This window comes from Budorcas taxicolor, chromosome 12 (assembly GCF_023091745.1).
Source record: "Budorcas taxicolor isolate Tak-1 chromosome 12, Takin1.1, whole genome shotgun sequence".
Lineage (NCBI taxonomy): Eukaryota > Metazoa > Chordata > Mammalia > Artiodactyla > Bovidae > Budorcas > Budorcas taxicolor.
In genome coordinates, this window is record NC_068921.1 from 2818073 (window position 1) to 2839153 (window position 21081).

The 21081-nt window shown below is 35.5% G+C and overlaps 1 protein-coding gene across 1 annotated transcript in view; it reads left to right on the forward strand.

Annotated features, from left to right (window-relative positions):
• The window catches only part of DIAPH3 (diaphanous related formin 3), a 571880-nt gene that overhangs the window by 374424 nt on the left and 176375 nt on the right, over nucleotides 1–21081 (forward strand). Inside the window, exon 25 of the mRNA XM_052650016.1 lies at nucleotides 10447–10582. Coding sequence (XP_052505976.1) covers nucleotides 10447–10582 — 136 coding nt within the window. The remainder of the gene's footprint in view (nucleotides 1–10446; nucleotides 10583–21081) is intronic.

Genomic DNA, 21081 nt, shown 5'->3' on the forward strand with positions numbered 1-21081 from the left:
GAGACAAGAGGGCATACCTACTATGAAGCTAAATGTTTAGCAATAAAGTATAGAGTAAAACAATGTGTAGTTCCTTTGCAGAGAATGGGACAGAGCTTAACTACTGGACAAATCGTGAAGTAAATTGAAAGAGATGTTGTTTGGAGTTCAGATATTTATATTCTCTGTATTGTTCAAAGAGGAAAAAGGGAGGTCAGAATATCAATTAACTTGAAACTTTGTTAATTTGTGTGATAAAATTACAAGTATAGCCAGTAAAAAATAGTGTAAGCCCCAAACTGGAAGAGGAGAAATGGATGAAGAAAGATATATGAAGTAAAACAAACACAGAAAAATGTCTAAAAGGAGCATAGATAAAGGAGGACAAATAGAAGGAATAGTGTAAGATCTGAAAAACATAAAATAGACTTAAGGGAATATTACTTCATGATGATAAAAAGCTTAATTCACCAGAATGATACAGTTCAAAAACTTGCATGTGCATTATAACATAATACCAAGGCAGACATGTAAAATATGATAAACTATAGGAATAAGTTGACAGATATAGCATTATGTTGGACAACAACAAAATTCTCTAACTTACAGTTGCTGCTGGTGGTGCTTAGTTGCTTCAGTCGTGTCTGACTCTGTGTGACCCCATAGACTTACAGATGAGTCAAGCATAAACATATTACTAAAGACATAGGAGCTTTAAACAATTCAATTATACATGTATATGGAACCCCACCCAGCAGTTAAAGAACACATATTCTTCTCAATCACAGGTGGATCTTCTATCAAGTTGATCATATACTAGAGATCTGAAATGTGTGCATGCTGAGTCATTTTAATTGGATCTGACTGTCTCTGACCCTATGGACTGCAGCCAATCAGGCTCCTCTGTCCATGGTATTCTCCAGCAAGAATACTGGAGTGGGTTACCATTTCCTTATCAAAGAGATTTGAAATGTGAAATAAAATTTAAAAGGGTGATGTTTTAAAGCCACTTAGAAACAAATCTAAAAACATACTAAGTAGCTCATGTATCAAGGAAGAAATCATAGAAAAAATAGACCAGAACAGTACTTAAATCAGAATTTGTGGAGCATGTTGTGCCCAAGTCGCGAAATCTCCCAATGACCACCAGGGAGCCAATATCCGATGCAAAAGCAAGAGAGTTTTCATTACCAAGCTCGAGCTGGGGCTCCCACCAATACCGACGCAGCAGCTGTAGGGAGGAGCCCTGAGCTCTGGGTTACATTGCTTATATAGGGTATTATCGCGCAAAAAATTTGAAAAACGGGAGTCTCCGGGTCTGATTGGTCACCTTCTGGTGAAGGGTTAGGTGTTGAGTTCTGATTGGTTCTCCTTTCCCCCGGGCTTGATTCGAATTTCCCGGGCTGGCCAAAGGTTCTGATTGGTTCGCAGGTGGTGGGGTGAGGTCAGGGGATTTCTGAAGGCTTTTTTCCCCGGAACCTTACAAAATGGAGTAGCTTTGATTCTTCAGAGCACAGAAATATTGATATAAAGAAATTTATATGCTAGTCTTTGTATTAAATGGAGAGAGTCACATGAAAACTTACATTCAGTTCAGTTCAGTCGCTCAGTCACATCCAACTCTTTGCAACACCGTGAATCGCAGCACGCCAGGCCTCCCTGCCCATCACCAGCTCCCGGAGTTCACCCAAACTCATGTGCATCGAGTCAGTGATGCCATCCAGCCATCTCGTCCTCTGTCGTCCCCTTCTCCTCCTGCTCCCAATCCCTCCTAGCATCAGGGTCTTTTACAGTGAGTCAGCTCTTCGCGTCAGGTGGCCAAAGTATTGGAGTTTCAGACTCAGCAAAACTTACATTACCATATGTAAAATAGATAGCCAATGGGAATTTGCTGTGTGTCTCAGGAAACTCAAACAGGGGCTCTGTATCAACCTCGAGGAGAGGGGTGGGGAGGGAAATGGGAAGGAGATTCAGAAGGGAGAGAATATATGTATACCTATGGCTGATTCATGTTGAGGTTTGACAGAAAACAACATTATTCTGTAAACAATTATCCTTCAATTAAAAAAATAAGTAAATTAAAAAAAAATCAGAAAGGCAAAATTAATAAACTAAGCATCTGACTTGAGAAATTTATAAACAGTTATACAACCCAGAAAATAAAAGAAGGAAATAAAGGGAGAAAAATGACTTTAGAGAATTTTTAAAAACAAAAATATGGTTATTTTGGAAAGACAAGTTAAACTTCTGAAGAGACTGATTGAAGAAAAAAAAAGTATTGAGAATATAAGAAAGAATATAATTCTAAATGTAAAAGATACTAAAAAGAGAAAGCATAATTTAAGAAATTTGCCGGCCAGAATGGGAAAGATTGATGAGATAAGTTCGTAAGGAAAAGATTTCGTATTGAAGCTGACTTTAAAGGAAATAGAAAGCTTGAATAGGTCTGTCAGTTCAGTTCAGTCGCTCAGTTGTGTCCGACTCTTTGCAACACCATGAACCGCAGCATGCCAGGCCTCCCTGTCCATCACCAACTCCCAGTGTCCACCCAAACCCATGTCCATCGAGTTGGTGATGCCATCCAACCATCTCATCCTCTGTCATCCCCTTCTCCTCCTACCCTCAATCTTTCCCAGCATTAGGGTCTTTTCCAATGAATCAGATCTTCATACCAGGTGGCCAAAGTATTGGAGTTTCAGCTTCAGCATCAGTCCTTCCAGTGAACACCTAGGACTGGTCTCCTTTAGGATGGACTGGTTGCATCTCCTGGCAGTCCAAGGGACTCTCAAGAAAGTCTTCTCTAAAATAATTTTAATTTAATGACTTTTCAAATCTGCCAAAAAATTAAATACTTGGCCTGGAAAATTTTATGGATGAGGCTTCTCAATTTTTAAATGATTATTCTAAACTAATAGAGTGTTAAAAAAATTATGACAAAATGTTCAAAAGAATACATTCTCCATGTCCAAGTTGAGTTTATCTCAGAAATGGAAGTGTGTATTGTGTTAGAATATTCACATCACTACATTAATAGTTTCAATACATCAAGAAAACACTTAATAAAATCCAACCCTGATTTTTCAGTTTTTAAAGCAAAGGAAATAATCTAGTTGAAACCTCTATCCCGCAATGTGAAATGAAGGACTCTCTTCACCTAATAATGGAAATTTTAACTCTTAGCTAATACAGTACAGTACTCAAGAATGAAAAATATAAAAACTGGAAAAGAAGAAGGTAATTACTTCTTATGTTATCTATGAATAGTTCAAAAATGAACCTACAGGAAAATTGTTAAAAATAAGAGACTTATCAATGAAATATATGGAATGAACTACATTTTATACATTGGTTACAAAATATTAGAAATTATGTTTTTTTAGAAAGACATCACTTATATTGGATAATGGAATAATAAATGGCAACAAAGAGAAGACACAGATAACAGAAGATGCCCAAGACCTGAATGGTGTAAATTCTCAGTTTTTGTCAGTAGACTTTAAAGAGACAGTAGCTCAGTTGGTAAAGGGAAACCGTGGTTTGATTCCTGTACTGGGAAGGTCTGTTGGGGAAGGGATAGGCTACCCGCTCCAGTATTCTTGGGCTTCCCTTGTAGCTCAGCTGGTAAAGAATCTGCCTTCATTGCGGGAGACCTGGGTTTGATTCCTGGTTGAGAAGCTCCTGTGGAGAAGGGAAAAGCTACCCACTCCAGTATTCTGGCCTAGAGAATTCCATGGGCTGTATAGTCCATGGGGTCACAAAGAATCAGACATGACTGAGTGACTTTCACCTTCACTTTCTTAAAAGACAAAACTGAATGGAGAGCCATATCATGTTCATAAGTAGATTAAATACTAATATAAAGATACCAATTCTATATTAACTATAGAATCAGTAGTTCTGTTCAGAATCGTAATAGGCATTTTCAACAACTTTAATAAGTCTGTTTTGAACTATAGATGACAAAGCAAAGGCCTGAGAATAGTGAAGTCATTTCTAAAGAAGAAGAAGAAGAAGAAATCTTTTGTTATCTGTATCTTCTCTTTGTTATCATTTATTATTCCATTATTAATGATTTCTTTATAAAAAATTACAATTTCCAATATTTTGTAACTAGTGTACAAAATGTAGTTCATTTTATATATTCCATTGATAAAGTCTCTTATTTTTAATAATTTTCCTGTAGATTCCTTTTTGAATTATTCATAGATAACATAAAGGCTTCTTCTTTTCCAGTTTTTATATTTTTCATTCTTGAGTACTGTACTATATTAGCTAAGAGTTAAATTTCCATTATTTGGTGAAGAGGGCTCACCTTAAGACACTATAATAATTAAAACAAAATGGTTGGCACTACTGGTAAAGAACCCTCCAGCCTTTGTAGGAGACATAAGAGACGTGGGTTTGATTCTGGGTCAGCAAGATCCCAAGGGGGAGGGCGTGGAAACCCACTCTAGTATTTATGCCTGGAGAATCCCATGCTCAGGGGAGCCTGGTAGGCTACAGTCCTCAGGGTCGCAAAAAGTTGGACATACTGAAGCAACTTAGCACGCACACATGCGTGGTATTGGTGCAGACATGGATACAATGATCAAATGGAGTGAAACAGCTCCAAAACATCAACACTTAAAATCCAGATGAGTGGCTTTGTAAGTCAGTGATGGAAAGGATAGGCTACTTGTGAAATCGTTATGGGTCAACTCATTTTTCATGTGAAAAAATTAAATTGGAATCATACCTCATTTTACTCACAAATGTATTCACAAATGTTGATCCCAGTTAAATAACATAGGTGCTGAAATATGAACGACATCATTTAAGAATTTGAGGAGAAAACATGGAAGAATATTGTTGTCTTTCATGTATGGAAGGATTTCCTAAATAATGTATTAAAGGTATGAACAATGAAGGAAAAGAGGTTTTTGGCTACTATGTAAATTTGAGAACTTCTGTTTACAAAAAGGCAATGTAAATAATGCACAATGATATGTAAAAACCAGGATATTACATGCTGGATATTTATGCTTTAAAAAGCATAAAGTTAACAAAAAATAGTATCCAGAATATTTAAAGAGCTGTAAACCATTAAGAAAATGATAATGTAATGAAACAGTGGATAAGAGATATGAAGAGGCATTTCATTAGAATAGGAAATGCAAATATTTTGTAAATGGGTGAGAAAATGCTTGAATTAGTAACCATAGATACACAGGTTAAAAACATGATGTAATACTATTGTATACCTGCTGTATAGATAAAACACTGATAACAGTATTAGTGAGTATGTTAGCTATGATGATGTGTTGATGGCGGAAGTGTACATTGGCTCAGTCACTTGGAAAGCATTTTGACCTCATTTAGTAGAAAAACGGAAGATGAACCTCTTGTTTTGTTCATCAGTTGTGCTCCTATCCTAGAAAGCAGTGAATTTCAAACTATTTTGTCCTCACCCACAATGGAACCTAAAACTTTATGTGTTTTTAGAACTGAGACAAACAATACTTAACCTCAGTCCTTCTGTTCTAAAATGTTATGTTCTATAATGAAGGAGTGTGCTCTTTCACTTAAAGAGTATCTGTCAGCAGTTTCTAAACAAATCTAAGACTCAATGAGACCTGCCATTTACAACAAAAAAAGAAAGCTCATACGTATATACACAGGGAAATGTACAAGAATGTTTGCAACTGCATGATTCATCATAGCTCAAGAATTGGAAACAACCCAAATCCCACTGACAGGAGAGTAAACAATAATACCCAATTTAATTTTATAAACAGTGACAAGGAAGCATAATTTATACATAAACATATGGATGAATCTTAGAAATATAATGTTGAGTGAAGAAAATAAATCATTGTAGTTTACAATCAAGGATACGGCAAATATCAAAAAAACTAAAAAAAAAAAATTATAGTAGGCACATATTATAGAGGATTACAGTGCCAGACTTCTAAGTTTTACGTTCCTACACATCCGGTTAATTTTACTGGCTTTGGGTTATTTTGGTTTCTCTGCGGGAAAGTATGTTGTATATTGCTGTAATGTATATTTAAACTAGTTGTGACAAAGTTCATTTTATTGCATTTAGTTATGTAGAAAGCATATATTATAGGAAAACGACTGTGAACTGGTGTGTTTTATTTTCTTCCAGAGTACACACACATGCACCCATATGTGTGCGTACATGAACATGTGTGTGTATAGTCTCCTCAGTCGTGTCCAGCTCTTTGTGACCCCATGGGCTGTAGCTCGCCACGCTCCTTTGTCCATGGGATTCTCCAGGCGAGAATACTAGAGTGGGTTGCCATGCCCTCCAAGGGATCTGTTTGTTAACATGTATGTATATATGCATGCATCATTAGTATACCTGTATATTTTTATTACTGTATTTTTATAGATACTTTAGAGTCTTTTGTTATTATTAAAAGCACATGAGCCTTAGGAACGGAGGTGGATTATTGGTTATGCCTTTGCCATGAATAGTCCAGATGTGTCTGAAGGTTGAAAGCCCTCTGTGTCGTTGCTCTAGACTGGTAAGCCCATGGATCTTTCAGACAAAAGCACGCACCAGGTTGTGTCTGCAAGTTCTGCAGGCACGCAGGATTTCTTTTGGTATCACATAGATGACAGTTGGGGGCAGTGCACTTTACTTGCCAACTGACTATGTAGTAAACCAGGTAAAGCATAGGATGATTTAAAGAAATTGATAGCGAACTGTCTTCATATATGTGCATGTGTGTGCTCAGCCCCTCACTCTTGTCCGACTGTGCAACCCCATTGACTGGGTCACTTCCCATTGGAGTGGGCTGACATTTCCTACTCGAGGGATCTTCCCGACCCAGGATCAAACCCACCTTTCTTGTGTCTCCTGCATTGGCAGGCGGATTCTTTACCTCTGTACCACCTGAGAAGCTCTTACCTTCATATGTGACTCACCCTCAACTTCCTTTCTGGCTTCAAATTTTGGAATTGAAGAAACTAATAGGCAATTGTATCTAGAATAATGTGGTTTTAGAACCAACTTTTCTGTTTTAGGCTACTTTTGCTTCTCAAAATTTAGCATGAAAAAACCCCCCAAATTACCACTTGAACTGTGATAGTATTTTCAGACTAAATACCTATTTCTGTGCTGTCTGTTGGTATTTTTCCAGCTAAAATTCTTCTAATGTCAGAATAAGATATTTTTAAATGAAAGTCTTTTAAATGGAAATTGATAGTGCATTTTCCATAGAAGAATATAGCTTTAAGAACTCCTTCAGACCTTATTTCTCAAGGTAAACATTATTTCTATAGATCTGAGAAGTAATTTTGACTTTTTATTACCCAAAGGAGTACTAAAAAGGCGTGACAGTTATATCTAGTAATAGGTTACCTATTTGATATTCTTATTGAAATGCATCTAGTCATTAAAGTAGAAAATTCACATCTGGAAATTGTATACTTTAATAAGTTTCAAAAATAAAAGCTACATGATATTTTTACCTATTACCTGTTCCTCTTACTCCTTGCTCAAACAAGAAACAAGTTTGATCCCCATATATTTGCCTGTCCTTTCTCTACCACTGTTCAGTGGTCCTTTCCCATCTTCCATATACCTACATGGGTGCACACACACACACACACAGGCATACACACTTGCCTTTAAGAGCCCACTTATTTTCTACTTTGGGGTTGCCTTCTCCTTTCCTAGCCTACGTTCGTCTTTATAGCAGCTGTCGTCCTCTACCTGGTGCTTAACGTATGCTACATCAATATGAAGGCACATAGCGGAGAAAACATAAACTGTAACCAGCTTTCAGGTATTGCGTCTGCCTCTTAGTGCTTTCATTGTAGTGAACAAGAACAGAATTATTCAGAGCTAGAATAGAGGATGCAGATTCCATTTTGAGGAAACAATTAACTGCATATTAAAATATGTATTTTTGGAGCTAGAATTTCATAGCTTACCAATATCATTTAATGTTAATATATGTCATGATCTGTGAAGTTTCTGAGAATTTACCAAAGTTTCTTGATTTCCATAATTTCATGAATGTTGGTAGAAGGCAAAAGACCATGGGTCAGAAACAAAGAATAGTTTATTATAGCAAAAATAGTAGCCAAAGTAACCAGATTTGTGAATCTCTGAGCTCAGAATTCCCATAAGGCAATGTGAAAAAGGCTGGGTTTAATACCTGCACTCACAGTGCTTTGTATTACTGGAGGGAAATCCTGAATTTAGGAAACCCAATCTTCTTTCAGAATTAAGACTATTTGACCGTTGCCCCAGTTTATCATTCTGGACAGGAAACAAATCCATTTGCTTCAGAGGGAAACACTGCCTCTATTTTCTAAGACTGTTCATATCTTTGAAAAGGTAGTTTGGAACAAAAATGCTTCATTAAGCTTGCATTTTACTTAGTTTTACTCTCTTACTTGAAAATCTTTTGTTGTTTCCTAGTTCCCTTGAAGGAAACTCTAACTCCTCATCTTGTTCTTGAATATCCTAAATGATCAGGTCCCTGCATACCTCCTGACCTCATTTAACACCACCGTACTGGCCTCTTCTCTTGCCAGCCCACCAAAAGCCTTTGCATTTGGCTCTCCCCAGATCATTACCTAGATAGCTCCTTGACTTTGAGCTTGAATTAAGACCAAGAGGGAAACCTTATCTGACCAAATAAGATGAAATAACTCTCCAGGAAATCTATCACATCCCTCCTTTTTTTGTAGTATTATACTTGTTAGAGAATTTAATTGTTTATAATCTGTCTTTGCCTCCAGACCCAACCTATTACACAGAATGTAAACTTGTTTTAGATCTATTAATATGTATCTCAAGTCTTTAACACAGTACCGCTTGCTGTTAGGGCTTCCCAGGTAAACGGTGGTCAAGAATCTGCTCAATCTCTGGGTCAAGAAGATCCCCTGGAGGAGGACTCGGCAACCCACTCCAGTATTCTTGCCTAGAAAATCCCATAGACAGAGGAGCCTGGAGGGCTACCATCTAGGGGCTTGGAAAGAGTTGGACACACCAAGAGACTAAGCATGCTCGCGTGTATGCATCTACAGCTCAGTCTCTCAGTAAACATTCTTCGCATGGATGAGTTAATACTCCCTCTATTCTATTCTTTTTGTTTCTCCTTTTTTCCCTTGCAGTTTTCCTTTTAATTGTTTTAATCAATAATACCAAACTTTATTATCTGACTTCTAATGAAGGACTTGCCCCATCTCTTGGGTTCAAAAAAATATAGTCAAGAAGATTAAACCCTCACCAAAAATAACATGGCACATACTTGTTTAATTATACACTTTTCTGCTTAATTCTATTAGTGATAAACTAGCAATTCAGTTCCGTTCAGTTCAGTCACTCAGTCGTGTCCGACTCTTTGCAACCCCATGAATCGCAGCACGCCAGGCCTCCCTGCCCATCACCAACTCCCGGAGTTCACTCAGACTCACGTCCATCGAGTCCGTGATGCCATCCAGCCATCTCATCCTCAGTCATCCCCTTCTCCTCCTGCCCCCAATCCCTCCCAGCATCAGAGTCTTTTCCAATGAGTCTATTCTTCCCATGAGGTGGCCAAAGTACTGGAGTTTCAGCTTTAGCCTCATTCCTTCCAAAGAAATCCCAGGGCTGATCTCCTTCAGAATGGACTGGTTGGATCTCCTTGCAGTCCAAGGGAGTCTCAAGAGTCTTCTCCAACACCACAGTTCAAACTAGCAATTATATAACCTCTTTGGCTTCATCGGTGCTGAGAATAGTCTCCACAGGAGGTTGTAATGTGATGACATGCTGTTTGTTGGCACTTTGAAAACTTCATGTTTACCTGCTGATTCCTACAAATGCCACAGGAATGGCATTTCTTGATTTGCATAAAGCTTATAAAAAGTATGAAAATAACTAGTCTCATATCTATTGAGATCTTGTGTTTCACTTATCATTATTGGTTTTGATGAACAGAGGCCCTGACTTTGAAATGCCATGTATTTCTTTAGTCATCCTTCTGATACTTCTATCTGTATGAAAGAAATTGTGAAACATAGATTGTCATATAAAGTAGCCATTACAATATTTCTGCTTTTTATCATCTTTTCATAAGTTATTTTTCTTGTACTCAGTGGTTTATTTACTAAAGGAAGTATGGGAGAGTAATACATTTGCTAGGCACTCTTTTGGAGGTACATATAGGAAAACAGTTTTGATTTGTAAATTAAGTCCTTTTTTTATTTTTAGTTTCTGTCTTCCTTCTCTTAGTTGATTTCACTAAGATGCAGGTGCCTTAAACGTAACAGTTGTATTTTTAGATACATAATACTTTTAACGAGGATTCATGTGCTAATCTTTTAAAAGACTGTGTTACTAATTAAAGAGGTAACCATTACCTAAAAAGATATTTAACTGCAGTTTTACAGGTGAATAATTTTACATTTTCTTTGTTTAATCATTGTGGTTTAAATTGATCATTTTCCAAAATTTGGTTATAACAGCAAGCAATGAAGGAGAATGTCAAAAAAAGAGAAGAAGAGGAAAAAGAAAAACGTGCCAAGATAGCCAAAGAATTGGCAGAGAAGGAAAGATTTGAACGCCAACAAAAGAAAAAGCGCTTATTAGAGATGAAGACTGGTGAGTACTATCAAATTTGCTATTTATATTGTATACCAAGGTTAATCGGCAGTTTAATATCCTTCTGTGAAAAAGGAAGACGTGTTCACTTATTTCTATTTTTAAACAGTAGAGCAATTCTTTCTTTTATGGGTTTTCCCCACTTCAGATTAATAACAAGTAGTGTTTTCATTCTGACATTGGTCATGGGTGGTTTTGCTGTAGTTCCATTATATGAGCATTTCTTTGGCTACTACTTAAATAACCAGTCTGCAATAATTTATTTCAGTGAATAAATTAACAACTATAGGAAACTGAGAAATTCTACAGGACAGGTAACCTATTTTCTTTAACAAAATACTCTTAAAGAAGGGCGGAAAAAATGATGGGGAGGACACTTATTGATTAAGAGACGTATCAACCAGCTGTTATAAATGGAACTCATGTATACTGCAGTCCAAACAAATGTAGAAAAACGTAGTCTGAAAAATCTGAATGCTTTAGTTTTTTCTTGTAGACATTATTACAACATTGTTGTGAATATGTTTTAAAGTGTCTTTTAGAGACTCATGGTGAAGTTTTATAGAGGAAAAGATGCAGTGTCTTGGATTTCAGTCAAAATAGCCTTGCATGACGAATAGGCATGTGTACAGATGACACAAGAATGACTACAAATAGTACTTAGTATAGTTGAGCGATGGATACTTGGAGGGTAGGCTATGTTCACAATACCATTTTCTCTACTTTGAAATTTTGAAATTCTCTACTTTGAAATCTTCTTTAATAAAAAGTTCTTAGAAAAAATTGAAAAGAAAAAGTACAAAAATTATTGTTTTGCAGAAACATATATGTATATTTTCTAAATTTAAAAGGTATCACTAACTTAGAAGCAAAAGAGGTAAAATATAGTTATATTTTTGCCCCCTCTAAATCCTGGTTCTTCCACCTCCAAGCCACCAAAGACTGTATAAGACTAATTAAAATCTATCAGCCTCACTGCTAAATTACCATAGTTTACAACTTAGGGCTGCAAACTCACCTGAAGTTTCCCTGAGGGTAAAAACCAAGATGCTTTTTTTTCCTTCTTCACTTCTATTTTTACAGACATATTTTATCTTTAATAAAGTAAGCTGAGTACCTTGATGTATTGCACAAGTTTTACCCAGGGGTTAAAAAATCATCCAAGCACAATTTCTTGTTTATAAGAGTACACTTGAAATTCATAAAGTGTTCACAGAAATATCTTAAAGTGTTAACACAATGTAGATCAGGACAATTTAGCATTGATTTTTAAAAGATGCTTCTGGAAACCTTTTAAAATAATATATTACTGTCTAGTTTACCAGACATTCAGGTGTTTGAACATTATTAGTTTATTGAGTTTTGGTAAACAAGTCATCTGGATGGGTTGCTTGATGGCAGATTGACTGTGTATTGTGTGGGGATTTTACCTAAGGGTCTGTCATACAAAGCCTCTTAGCAATCAACCTGGAAAGTTGAAACCTGACAGGAAGCAAAAGTTTTAATGAACCTTCGTATCCAATGTAATCTTAATAATATTTTCATTTAATTTTCTTTTTCTTCTGGAGGAAGCTTCCATTTTTAAAGATAACTATGTTTATTTTATTTTTCAATTTGAAAGTAATATTTTCCTGTTGTAGAAGACAAATGGGTGGCCATTCCCTTCTCCAGGGGATCTTCCTGACCCAGGGATTGAACCTGGGTCTCCTGAATTGCAGGTGGATTCTTTACTTTATGAGCCACCAGAGAAGCCCTACATTTATTTTATTTTCCAATTTGAAATTAGTAATTTCATGTCATAGAAGACACCTAAAAAGTATTTGAATCAAAAGACCATAATCCAAGGAATCACTGTTAATATCTTGACCCATTTTTCTTTAAATTTTAAAAGCTTCTATCTTTTAACAGTATTTATATGACTCTAGCCAACGGACAGTTTAGTGTCTCACATTACTTCCTGAATTTCCAGAATGTTTCATTTTATGTAAATTGTGATTTTTAATTTGTAATTTTTAATATCTATGTTATTGCATCCATTGAAAGTATCATGTCTAATTTAATTTGCAGTTAATTTTACATTCATCAGTATGAGGTCATAGAGAAATATTTATTTTCAACTTTTTTGTGTGATAGTTATTTGTGCATACCTAATGCATAAGTGGACTTCTCTGGTGGCTCAGACGGTAAAGCGTCTGCCTACAATGCGGGAGACCTGGGTTCAATCCCTGGGTCATGAAGATCTCCTGGAGAAGGAAATGGCAACCCACTCCAATATTCTTCCATGGAAAATCCCATGGATGGAGGAGCCTGATAGGCTGCAGTCCATGGGGTCGCAAAGAGTCTGACACAACTGAGCGACTTCACTCACTCACTCAATGCATAAGTAATTGAAAAGTGTTTGTAATTATTAGAATATGAAAGAAAAAAGGTTAAATAGTTTTAAGATTCTTGGTGCATGCTACCAAACTGATTTCCAGAAATATTTTTCTACTTTCACCAACTTTTACTATTTAGTTTATGAATGTGCCTTGGTTTGCTATTTCTCATTTTGTAAGGTTTTTGTTAACTTAATAGGTTAAAAAGTTGTATTTTATTATCTTAACTTGCATTTCTGTGAGTACTACTGAAACTGGACTTTTTTCCAAATGTCTGCGGTGCATTTGCATTTCTTCCTTTGTGCGTGGCATTGTCTTATTTTTCTCATAGATTTATGTATTCATTATGTATCAATATTTACATTAAAATTTTTTTTTACTTTTTTAAAAATAACATAACCATGTATTACTGTATCAGGTGTCAAAGCTCAACAATGCAAAATCAAAATTACTTTTGCACCAACCTGATAATTTTACATACGGTAATGCATATGTTTCAGTGCTACTCTTCTCAATTCTTCCAAACTTCTCTTTTCCCCTCTGTGTCCATAAGTCTCTGTCTTCGTCTCCACATGCCTTGCAGATAGGTTCATCAGTACCATCTTTCTAGATTCCATATATAAATTGCTTCCTTTTTATGTAATATTTTATTGTAATCTTTGCTTTTGTGACTTTTTTCCTATCATATCTAAGTTTAGAAAATCATTCCTTTGATAATTTCTTATTCCACTTCAATTTTTATTTTAGTTTAAGTTATTTGTAATACTATTTTCTCCATTTATTTGTAATTCTGTCTTAGTTATTCATATATTTGACACGTAGTTTTTAATATGCTAGAATCTGTTTCTGAGTTCTGTCAAAACTGTTCTATTTTAACCATCATTTATGTCCAATAGTTTGTTTATATTGTGTTAAGGTTGTTACTTTTCTGTTCTTAATTATTAAGATAAAATTGAATATTTTTGATTTTAAAATAAATTTAAGAAAAGTTTTCTGTTGCATCCTTTGACCTACTAGATTATTTTACAGAACATTTTCCCCCAACATGGTCTGAAAAGTTTTATCATGGATGAGTCTCAAATAAATGTAAGCCTCTCACTTGATAGAGATTTCCAAAACCATTAGATGCTGAGGTCCATTTGTGCCATACATTCCGTCATTTTCCAGGAGATTATTCTTCAAAGAATATTCTGGCTGACATTGACTTATATAAACTATTAAATAAATACTTTAATACATCTTAAAAATATTATATTATGTGTGACTCTTTTAAAAGGTTTAATCAAAGCCTTTTGATAAAAGACGATACAACTTTTGGTACAGCAGAAAGCTTTGATGTTCTTTTGAAAAAATTTGAAAATTTTGTAACTCAAGTTTTAATTTTTTTTCTTATAGGCTATAGCATTTTAAAGAATCTAGAATTGAGGGCTATATCCCAAATTTTATGGTACATAAACATATAATTTTCTCACCAAAGTAAAAGACCTCTTCTGAAATCCCAGTAAATAGTGATTATTCTGAATGGTCTTTAATTTTCCTTTAAACATACCATGATTATTAGCATAGAAAAACTAGGTATTCAGTCTCAATATTATTGTAGCTATTATAACTAAGTCAGTCATATAAGTATCAAATATATTATTACTGATATGTTGATACCTTTCTTCATATTCAAAAATAGTATAAATATGAAGTAACCTTTTTCTTTCCATATAGATATAGAACATACTTTTTGTCACTGGATATTATATTGTTATGAAAAATATAAGTGCTGAGGTCTTCCATTATTATTTTATTGTTATAGAAAAAATTAATAGCTATGCCACTTTTGTTTCTTTTATTCAGCCACAGTTCTTTACCCCCCTCAGTGTGCTAGAATTGCAGTGATAAATAAGGACAAGTAAGATTTCTGTTGTAATGAAGTTTAAAATTCTAATATGAGGGTCATTATCTTATCTTATTATCTTATATTTGTAATTATTTTATACATCTTATACATAACCATATATATAATATAATTTCAGATTATAGAAAGTTATGTGAAGTAAAGTAAGACAAGATAATGAGGTGGAAATGGAGACTGGCTGTGTTGGTTAGTGCACGTGATGAATTTTGGTCCTCAGAACTCAGAAAGGAGAATATTAAGATAGCAGACTGACTAATTTAAAGTATTGGTTACAAAGCTCCTTATAAACTGTTAGGATAACTAGGCTCATGTGATTTACTATCCTATATATGCTAATATTGGGAACTTTTTAAACATCTTATTGTGAAGATCAGCTAAATTTTCATGTGTTTCTTTCTGGGTGTTATTATTTTCATGTAGAACATACTATTACTGTAATCTTTATAGACGTTATCAGCCTGACTTTCCTTTTATCTAAAGAAAATAGAAGGGCAAATTGTTTAATTTACAGTTGTGTTTTGTCACCTCTCTGGATCAGGAACTGTTTGTTTTGTCTTGTTTTTGTGTGTAGAACACATAATCCTGAATGAAACAGGGGAGAAAAATCTTCAACCCTGCCCTGCCCTAAACACACAGGGAGCTTCCTTCCATCTATTTTTATGACTGTAGTATTTTCATCATGCAAATAAGAACTATATTTTCACAGATGTACAAATTCTTGCATCACCACCTGAGGTAGTGGAGTAAATTTAATTTCTGCTCTTTCTCATCCATTGTAAATCACTACTTGCCCTTGGCAAGAGAGCAAACAACTATTTGAAAGTCTACTATTTATTATCACTCTCATTTCCGAATGTTATTTTTGTTAGTAGAATGAAAATAAACACTGAATAGTGGGCTAAGTTTTACTGAGAAGAAAAGTGCAGCATTAAAAACCTGTTAGAGCAGCAAGACTAAGCAGCGCCCCATCTCGTGTTATCATGTGATGGGATTAAAAGGCCATTTGTCTCATTTTCATTCTGTTTGGAAATGATGAGCCTGGAGGTCTCTTAAATATTCACATATGCAGTTGTTATTTCTGTTGAATCGTTTGATATTACATAAAACAAACAACTGCATTTTCAAGATGTCTTTAATTGGCTGAATTTTGAATACATTTTCTAAGGTTGATGTTTAAATTTGAGTTATTTTAATTTGCAAGATACTGAAAGTATTAAATATCTGATGTAGAAATTTGTAAGTATAGACACTAAAATTTATTTAAAGTGCATAGCTATCCTTATATGTGATCATTTCTAGTGAGACGAATAGTGAATTTATGTGATTATGTATGACTTTTTCAAAACTGCACTTCGGTTTCTTAATCATGGAAAAGAATAAGGTGTTTGATAATAGAATTCAAGTATTATGCTTTAAGACTTCCCAAGTATGTAAGTTGATTCACTTAATTTTTAAATTGCACATCAAAAGGGTCTTGAAATGGACCCAGTGTTATATAATTATGTTTTGTGGAGGAAGTAAATAAGAGCTTATTTAATGGAGCAATAAAAACTATATGAGCAGCTTCTATATTTTAGTCTTTAGGTTTGCAATTTGTTTATTATTTATTAGACTTAAATGTCTCATTTGGTACAACTTCAGTCTATTAAATAAGGAGATAATTAGCTTTTAGAAATCTGTTGTTTACCCACATGGCCAAAACTGCTCCTTTGTTTTCTATTTTGCAATTTAGAATAACTAAGCAATTAGGCCTCCATTTTAGAGGAAATGCATATTACAGAAATACTGCTTGGGAATGTCTCTGCCAGTCTCAACAGAGATGCAGTTAATGTGTGTACTTGCTTTTACAAAGGATTGACATTTACCCTTTCCTCTACATATATATAAAACTTAGATTATTTTCCATAATTGCGTATAGCCTAGTTTTATAGACTTTCTCTTCTCTAGAGCTTTCAGTTTTGTAGCATCTTCTGACTATTGATGATGCTCAAGAGATTAATTTATTTCTCTGCTTAGAAGAATATAATAAATTTGCATTGCTTTTTTTCTTACCTTCAGATTTTATGAAATAATAATAATGATACTAGTAATAAAAGCAATAACACCCAATATTACTGGTATTATTACTACTACCACCACCATTTTATAGATCACATATTGTTTTCCAGGCTCTGAATATGTTCATTACTGCATGTAATAGTTGCAATGATCTTAGGAGACTATTTTTATCAGAGTCAATTAATTCCTTTTGTACATAGTCACAAATTTAGCAAGCCAAGACTCATGTTTTCTGACCACGGTTCATATTTCTATTTTTATTTCTTAAAATTTTTTAAATTGGCATATAGTTGATTTACAGTACTGTATTATTTCAAGTTTACAGCTTTAGATTATTTTCTGTTATAGGTTATTACCTTTTAAGAGGTGCAGATTCGATCATGGGGTCAGGAAGATTTCCTGGAGGAGAAAATGGCAACCCTCTCCAGTATTTGGCTGGAGAATCCCTTGGGCAGAGTAGCCAGGTGGGCTACAGTTGATAGGGTCACAAAGAGTCAGACATGACTGACGTGACTCAGCATGCGCACATAGGTTATTACAGGGTATTGAATATAGCTCCTTGTGCTACACAGTAAATCCTTATTGTTTATTTTATATATAGTGGTAATTTATCCCTCCCCTCCTCCTGTCCTCTTTGGTAATGATGTTTGCTTTCTATGTGTGTGAGTCTGTTTCTGTTTTGTAAATAAGGAGATTTGTATTATTTCTTTAGATTTCACATATAAGTAATATCACATAGTATTTGTCTCTCTCTGTCTGACTTACTTCATTTAGTATGATGTAAGGTTGATAAGCCAAAGGTTGGGTTTTTTGTTATTCCTTTACTGGTGACGACTTAACCATTATAGAGAAAAATGGGACCAAAACAACCTTAGTAACTGGTGACAGGCACTGGACTATACCTATGTGGAGAATTGTCCTCTCTGAAAACCTTTGAGAGGCGCTACTATCTCTTCAGTAGTACCATGCCGGTGGTTTTCCCTTTGTCCTCAGAAGTTCTGAGAGGACTGCCAAATTAGGAGTGCTTCCCTGATGCTTCTTTGATTCTTCTGCTCGTTCAAAGATTTGGAGGAGGGATTTTTCAGTGGTCTGGATAGGTCTGAGCCCATAGCTCAGTAGCTCTGAAGGGAGCAAAAATGTCACCAGGATCTTCACTGCTTGACCCAGGTTGGAGGTTAGGGACCCAGGGACTCACTGTGTAGTGTTTTTGAAAGGGCACAGACACCTTAGTGTGCTTTACTAGAGCTCAAGTGCCCTGAAACACCCACCCCCAGCTCTACCATGTGACCTTTTTTTTCCTGAGTGTATTGAGACTGAGACCCCATGAAATAGAATCAGGGGTTGTCTGGTGGGAGACTTTTCCTAGAGTCTCACCAGTACAATACAGGTTTTCATTTGTGTGCAGGAGTCTCTCACACAGCTTACAATTGTGGAAACTCACTCAGAGAGTGGTTTTGTGTGCCTCACAGATGTCTTCTCTATGTGGCTGTGCAGTGCTCACGCACCATTTTGTCTCCTTGAAAAAGGCCTAGAAAAGAGAAATTGGGAAAGGAGGCTCGCAAACTTCTCCAGCACAATCTACCTTGAAACCTTGATTCTTTTTTTTTTTTTTAACTTTAAATGTGTCCTTCTTTGTTAAACATCATTATGGTACATCTTCACACTAATTGGTTTATGGCTCATCTAATATTTAAAAATCATTTGCATTGCCCTTCTGAGAATTATATAATATTCAGTTCAGTTCAATCACTGTCAGTAATTTTGATCTTATTACAGTGCGAAGATGCTATAACTTTAATAACATCAGCTACGTTTATTGTATGTAGTTGAGGACTCAACACAGTAGCATCATCCTTGTATATAATCTTGAGTACTCCTTAGATAACTGTCTCCCTAATCAGTAGTTATTAATACAGGGTACACTTTCCAACCAGTGCATTATTGTCACCATGAGCCCTTCCATGTCAGATGGCCAGTTCTGAGTTGAATTATTATTTGTATTTAATGGAAAGTTGCTATCCTTAATTTCAGAGATAGATGTTGAATATTGTCTTGTTTTCAGGCATGATCACAGATCTCTCTGTTTTTTAAAAACTTATCTCATTTCTGTAGTCTAATGATTCTCTTTAAATGTTACATAAACCTTTTTTAGCATTTACCCTGAGAAACAGAGGCCTCCGTAAGCCTTCAGTTGTTTTAGATCCAGAGGACATAGACTTTTGAACCCGACTGTTACTTTATCCAATCTGTCACACTATGCTCTTTATACATACATATGCACACATATCAGGGATGATATGAACTTCACCTTTTTTCAACTATTAGATAGATAGGTAGATAGATAGATAAATGTGTATAGAAGTGAAAGGGAAGTCACTCAGTAGTGTCCGACTCTTTGCGACCCCATGGACTGTAGCCCACCAAGCTTCTCCGTCCATGGGATTCTCCAGGCAAGAATACTGGAGTGGGTTGCCATTTCCTTCTCCAGGGGATCTTCCGACCCAGGGATCAAACCCAGGTCTCCCACATTGCAGGCAGATGCTTTAACCTCTGCACCACCAGGGAAGCCCTTATAAATGTGTGTATATATATATATATAAAAATGTGCGTGTGTGTATATATATATGTATGTATATATATATATGTGTGTGTGTGTGTATATATATATATATATATATATATATATATATATATATATATTTGTGCAAGGCAGCCAATCAGAGAAAATTGCAACCAACACAGAACTGTTTAGGTCATTTGAACAGTTAAAATATATCTACAACCCCTTTTACAACTCAAAAATGTATGGTGCTCTGAAAATCAGAAATTTTTGTGTCCAAACTGATTTGATGCCAAACCTGACTTGAATTGATAGGCGGCTCCATCAAATGTGAATACTCGTGTTGCAGAAATAAAAAGATTTTTAATTAGAGGATGCAGCTCTAAGTTGCTCCGGGTTTGTTGTGATTTTACAGTGTGTACACCTTTTGACCTTTCCACAATCTGCAAAACTTCAGTTCTGCAATAGCTGACTGCAGAGCTTACAGATAAGAGACTGTAACCGTGAACTTCTCGGTGACTGTCCTCCTCTGTGTTGAACTGGTTATACCATCCACTCCACCTCTGGCCTAGTCATGACTACTTCTCTGAGTTTATGTCAGATGTTCTGTCTGCCATCAGTACTTTTTTCCTAATTCTTAACTGACTGAATCTTACAAAATGTGATTTAACAATTCTTGCATTCTCTGAAAAGTCTTCTCTGAATATTTGCCCTTGATTGTAGACAGTCTCTTTTTTATAAACTATTATAGTCTTACCATATTAATTATGTATGGAATATTTGGTTATGGTCATTTTATTTGCTTTAGTCTTATGCTTCTAGTAAGTTGTGCATTTTTCAAGAACATGGCCTTATGCAGTCTTTTTTTAATAGGACCTGTGTGCACATAGTAAATACCCAGAAAGACACTTAGAAGATTTGCCAAAAAATTGATACATAGCTGGTTGAAAGACATCTGTTTCCTTTTGTGTTCAGTTGAGCATATGGTTGTTTACATGGAAAGTAAAAATGTCAATCAAGCTACAGCTCTTGAGCCAAGTCATCCTGCACTTATTTTTATAAATAATATTTGTTGGAAGATAGCCACACTCATATCTTTACATATTGTCTATGGCTGCCTCTGTGGTACAAGTACGGTACTAAGTAAGTAATTGGGACACAGACTGTCTCGTATTTGCTATCTGCTTTTTTGAGAAAAAGTCTCCCAACTCCTGATATATGTCAGTAATCTATAGATATTATTCTTTCAGTTTGGTAACACAGAGTTTAAAAGAAAACTGTTCTATTAACTTTTTAAAAAAATCTTCCTGTGGCCAAAGCATGCATTTGCAGAGTGGCTGATCTGCGTTGCAAACTGAGGAGCTGGTGGTTAAATCAGTAAAGAATATTGATACACATCTCCAGCAGCAGCTTACCTGACTTGTAGATTCTGTTCATCTGGAATGGAGAGCTGTGCAGTTGAACTTTTGACATGCCAGCGAGAGCCGGGACCGACAGTTGGTCCCGATCCAGCGAGCACGGCCATTGTCCTCCTACCCTTTCATCCGCGCTTTGTCCGCAGCGTTTCTGTGCTGTTGTTAGTGTGTTAGTATTTTGAGAT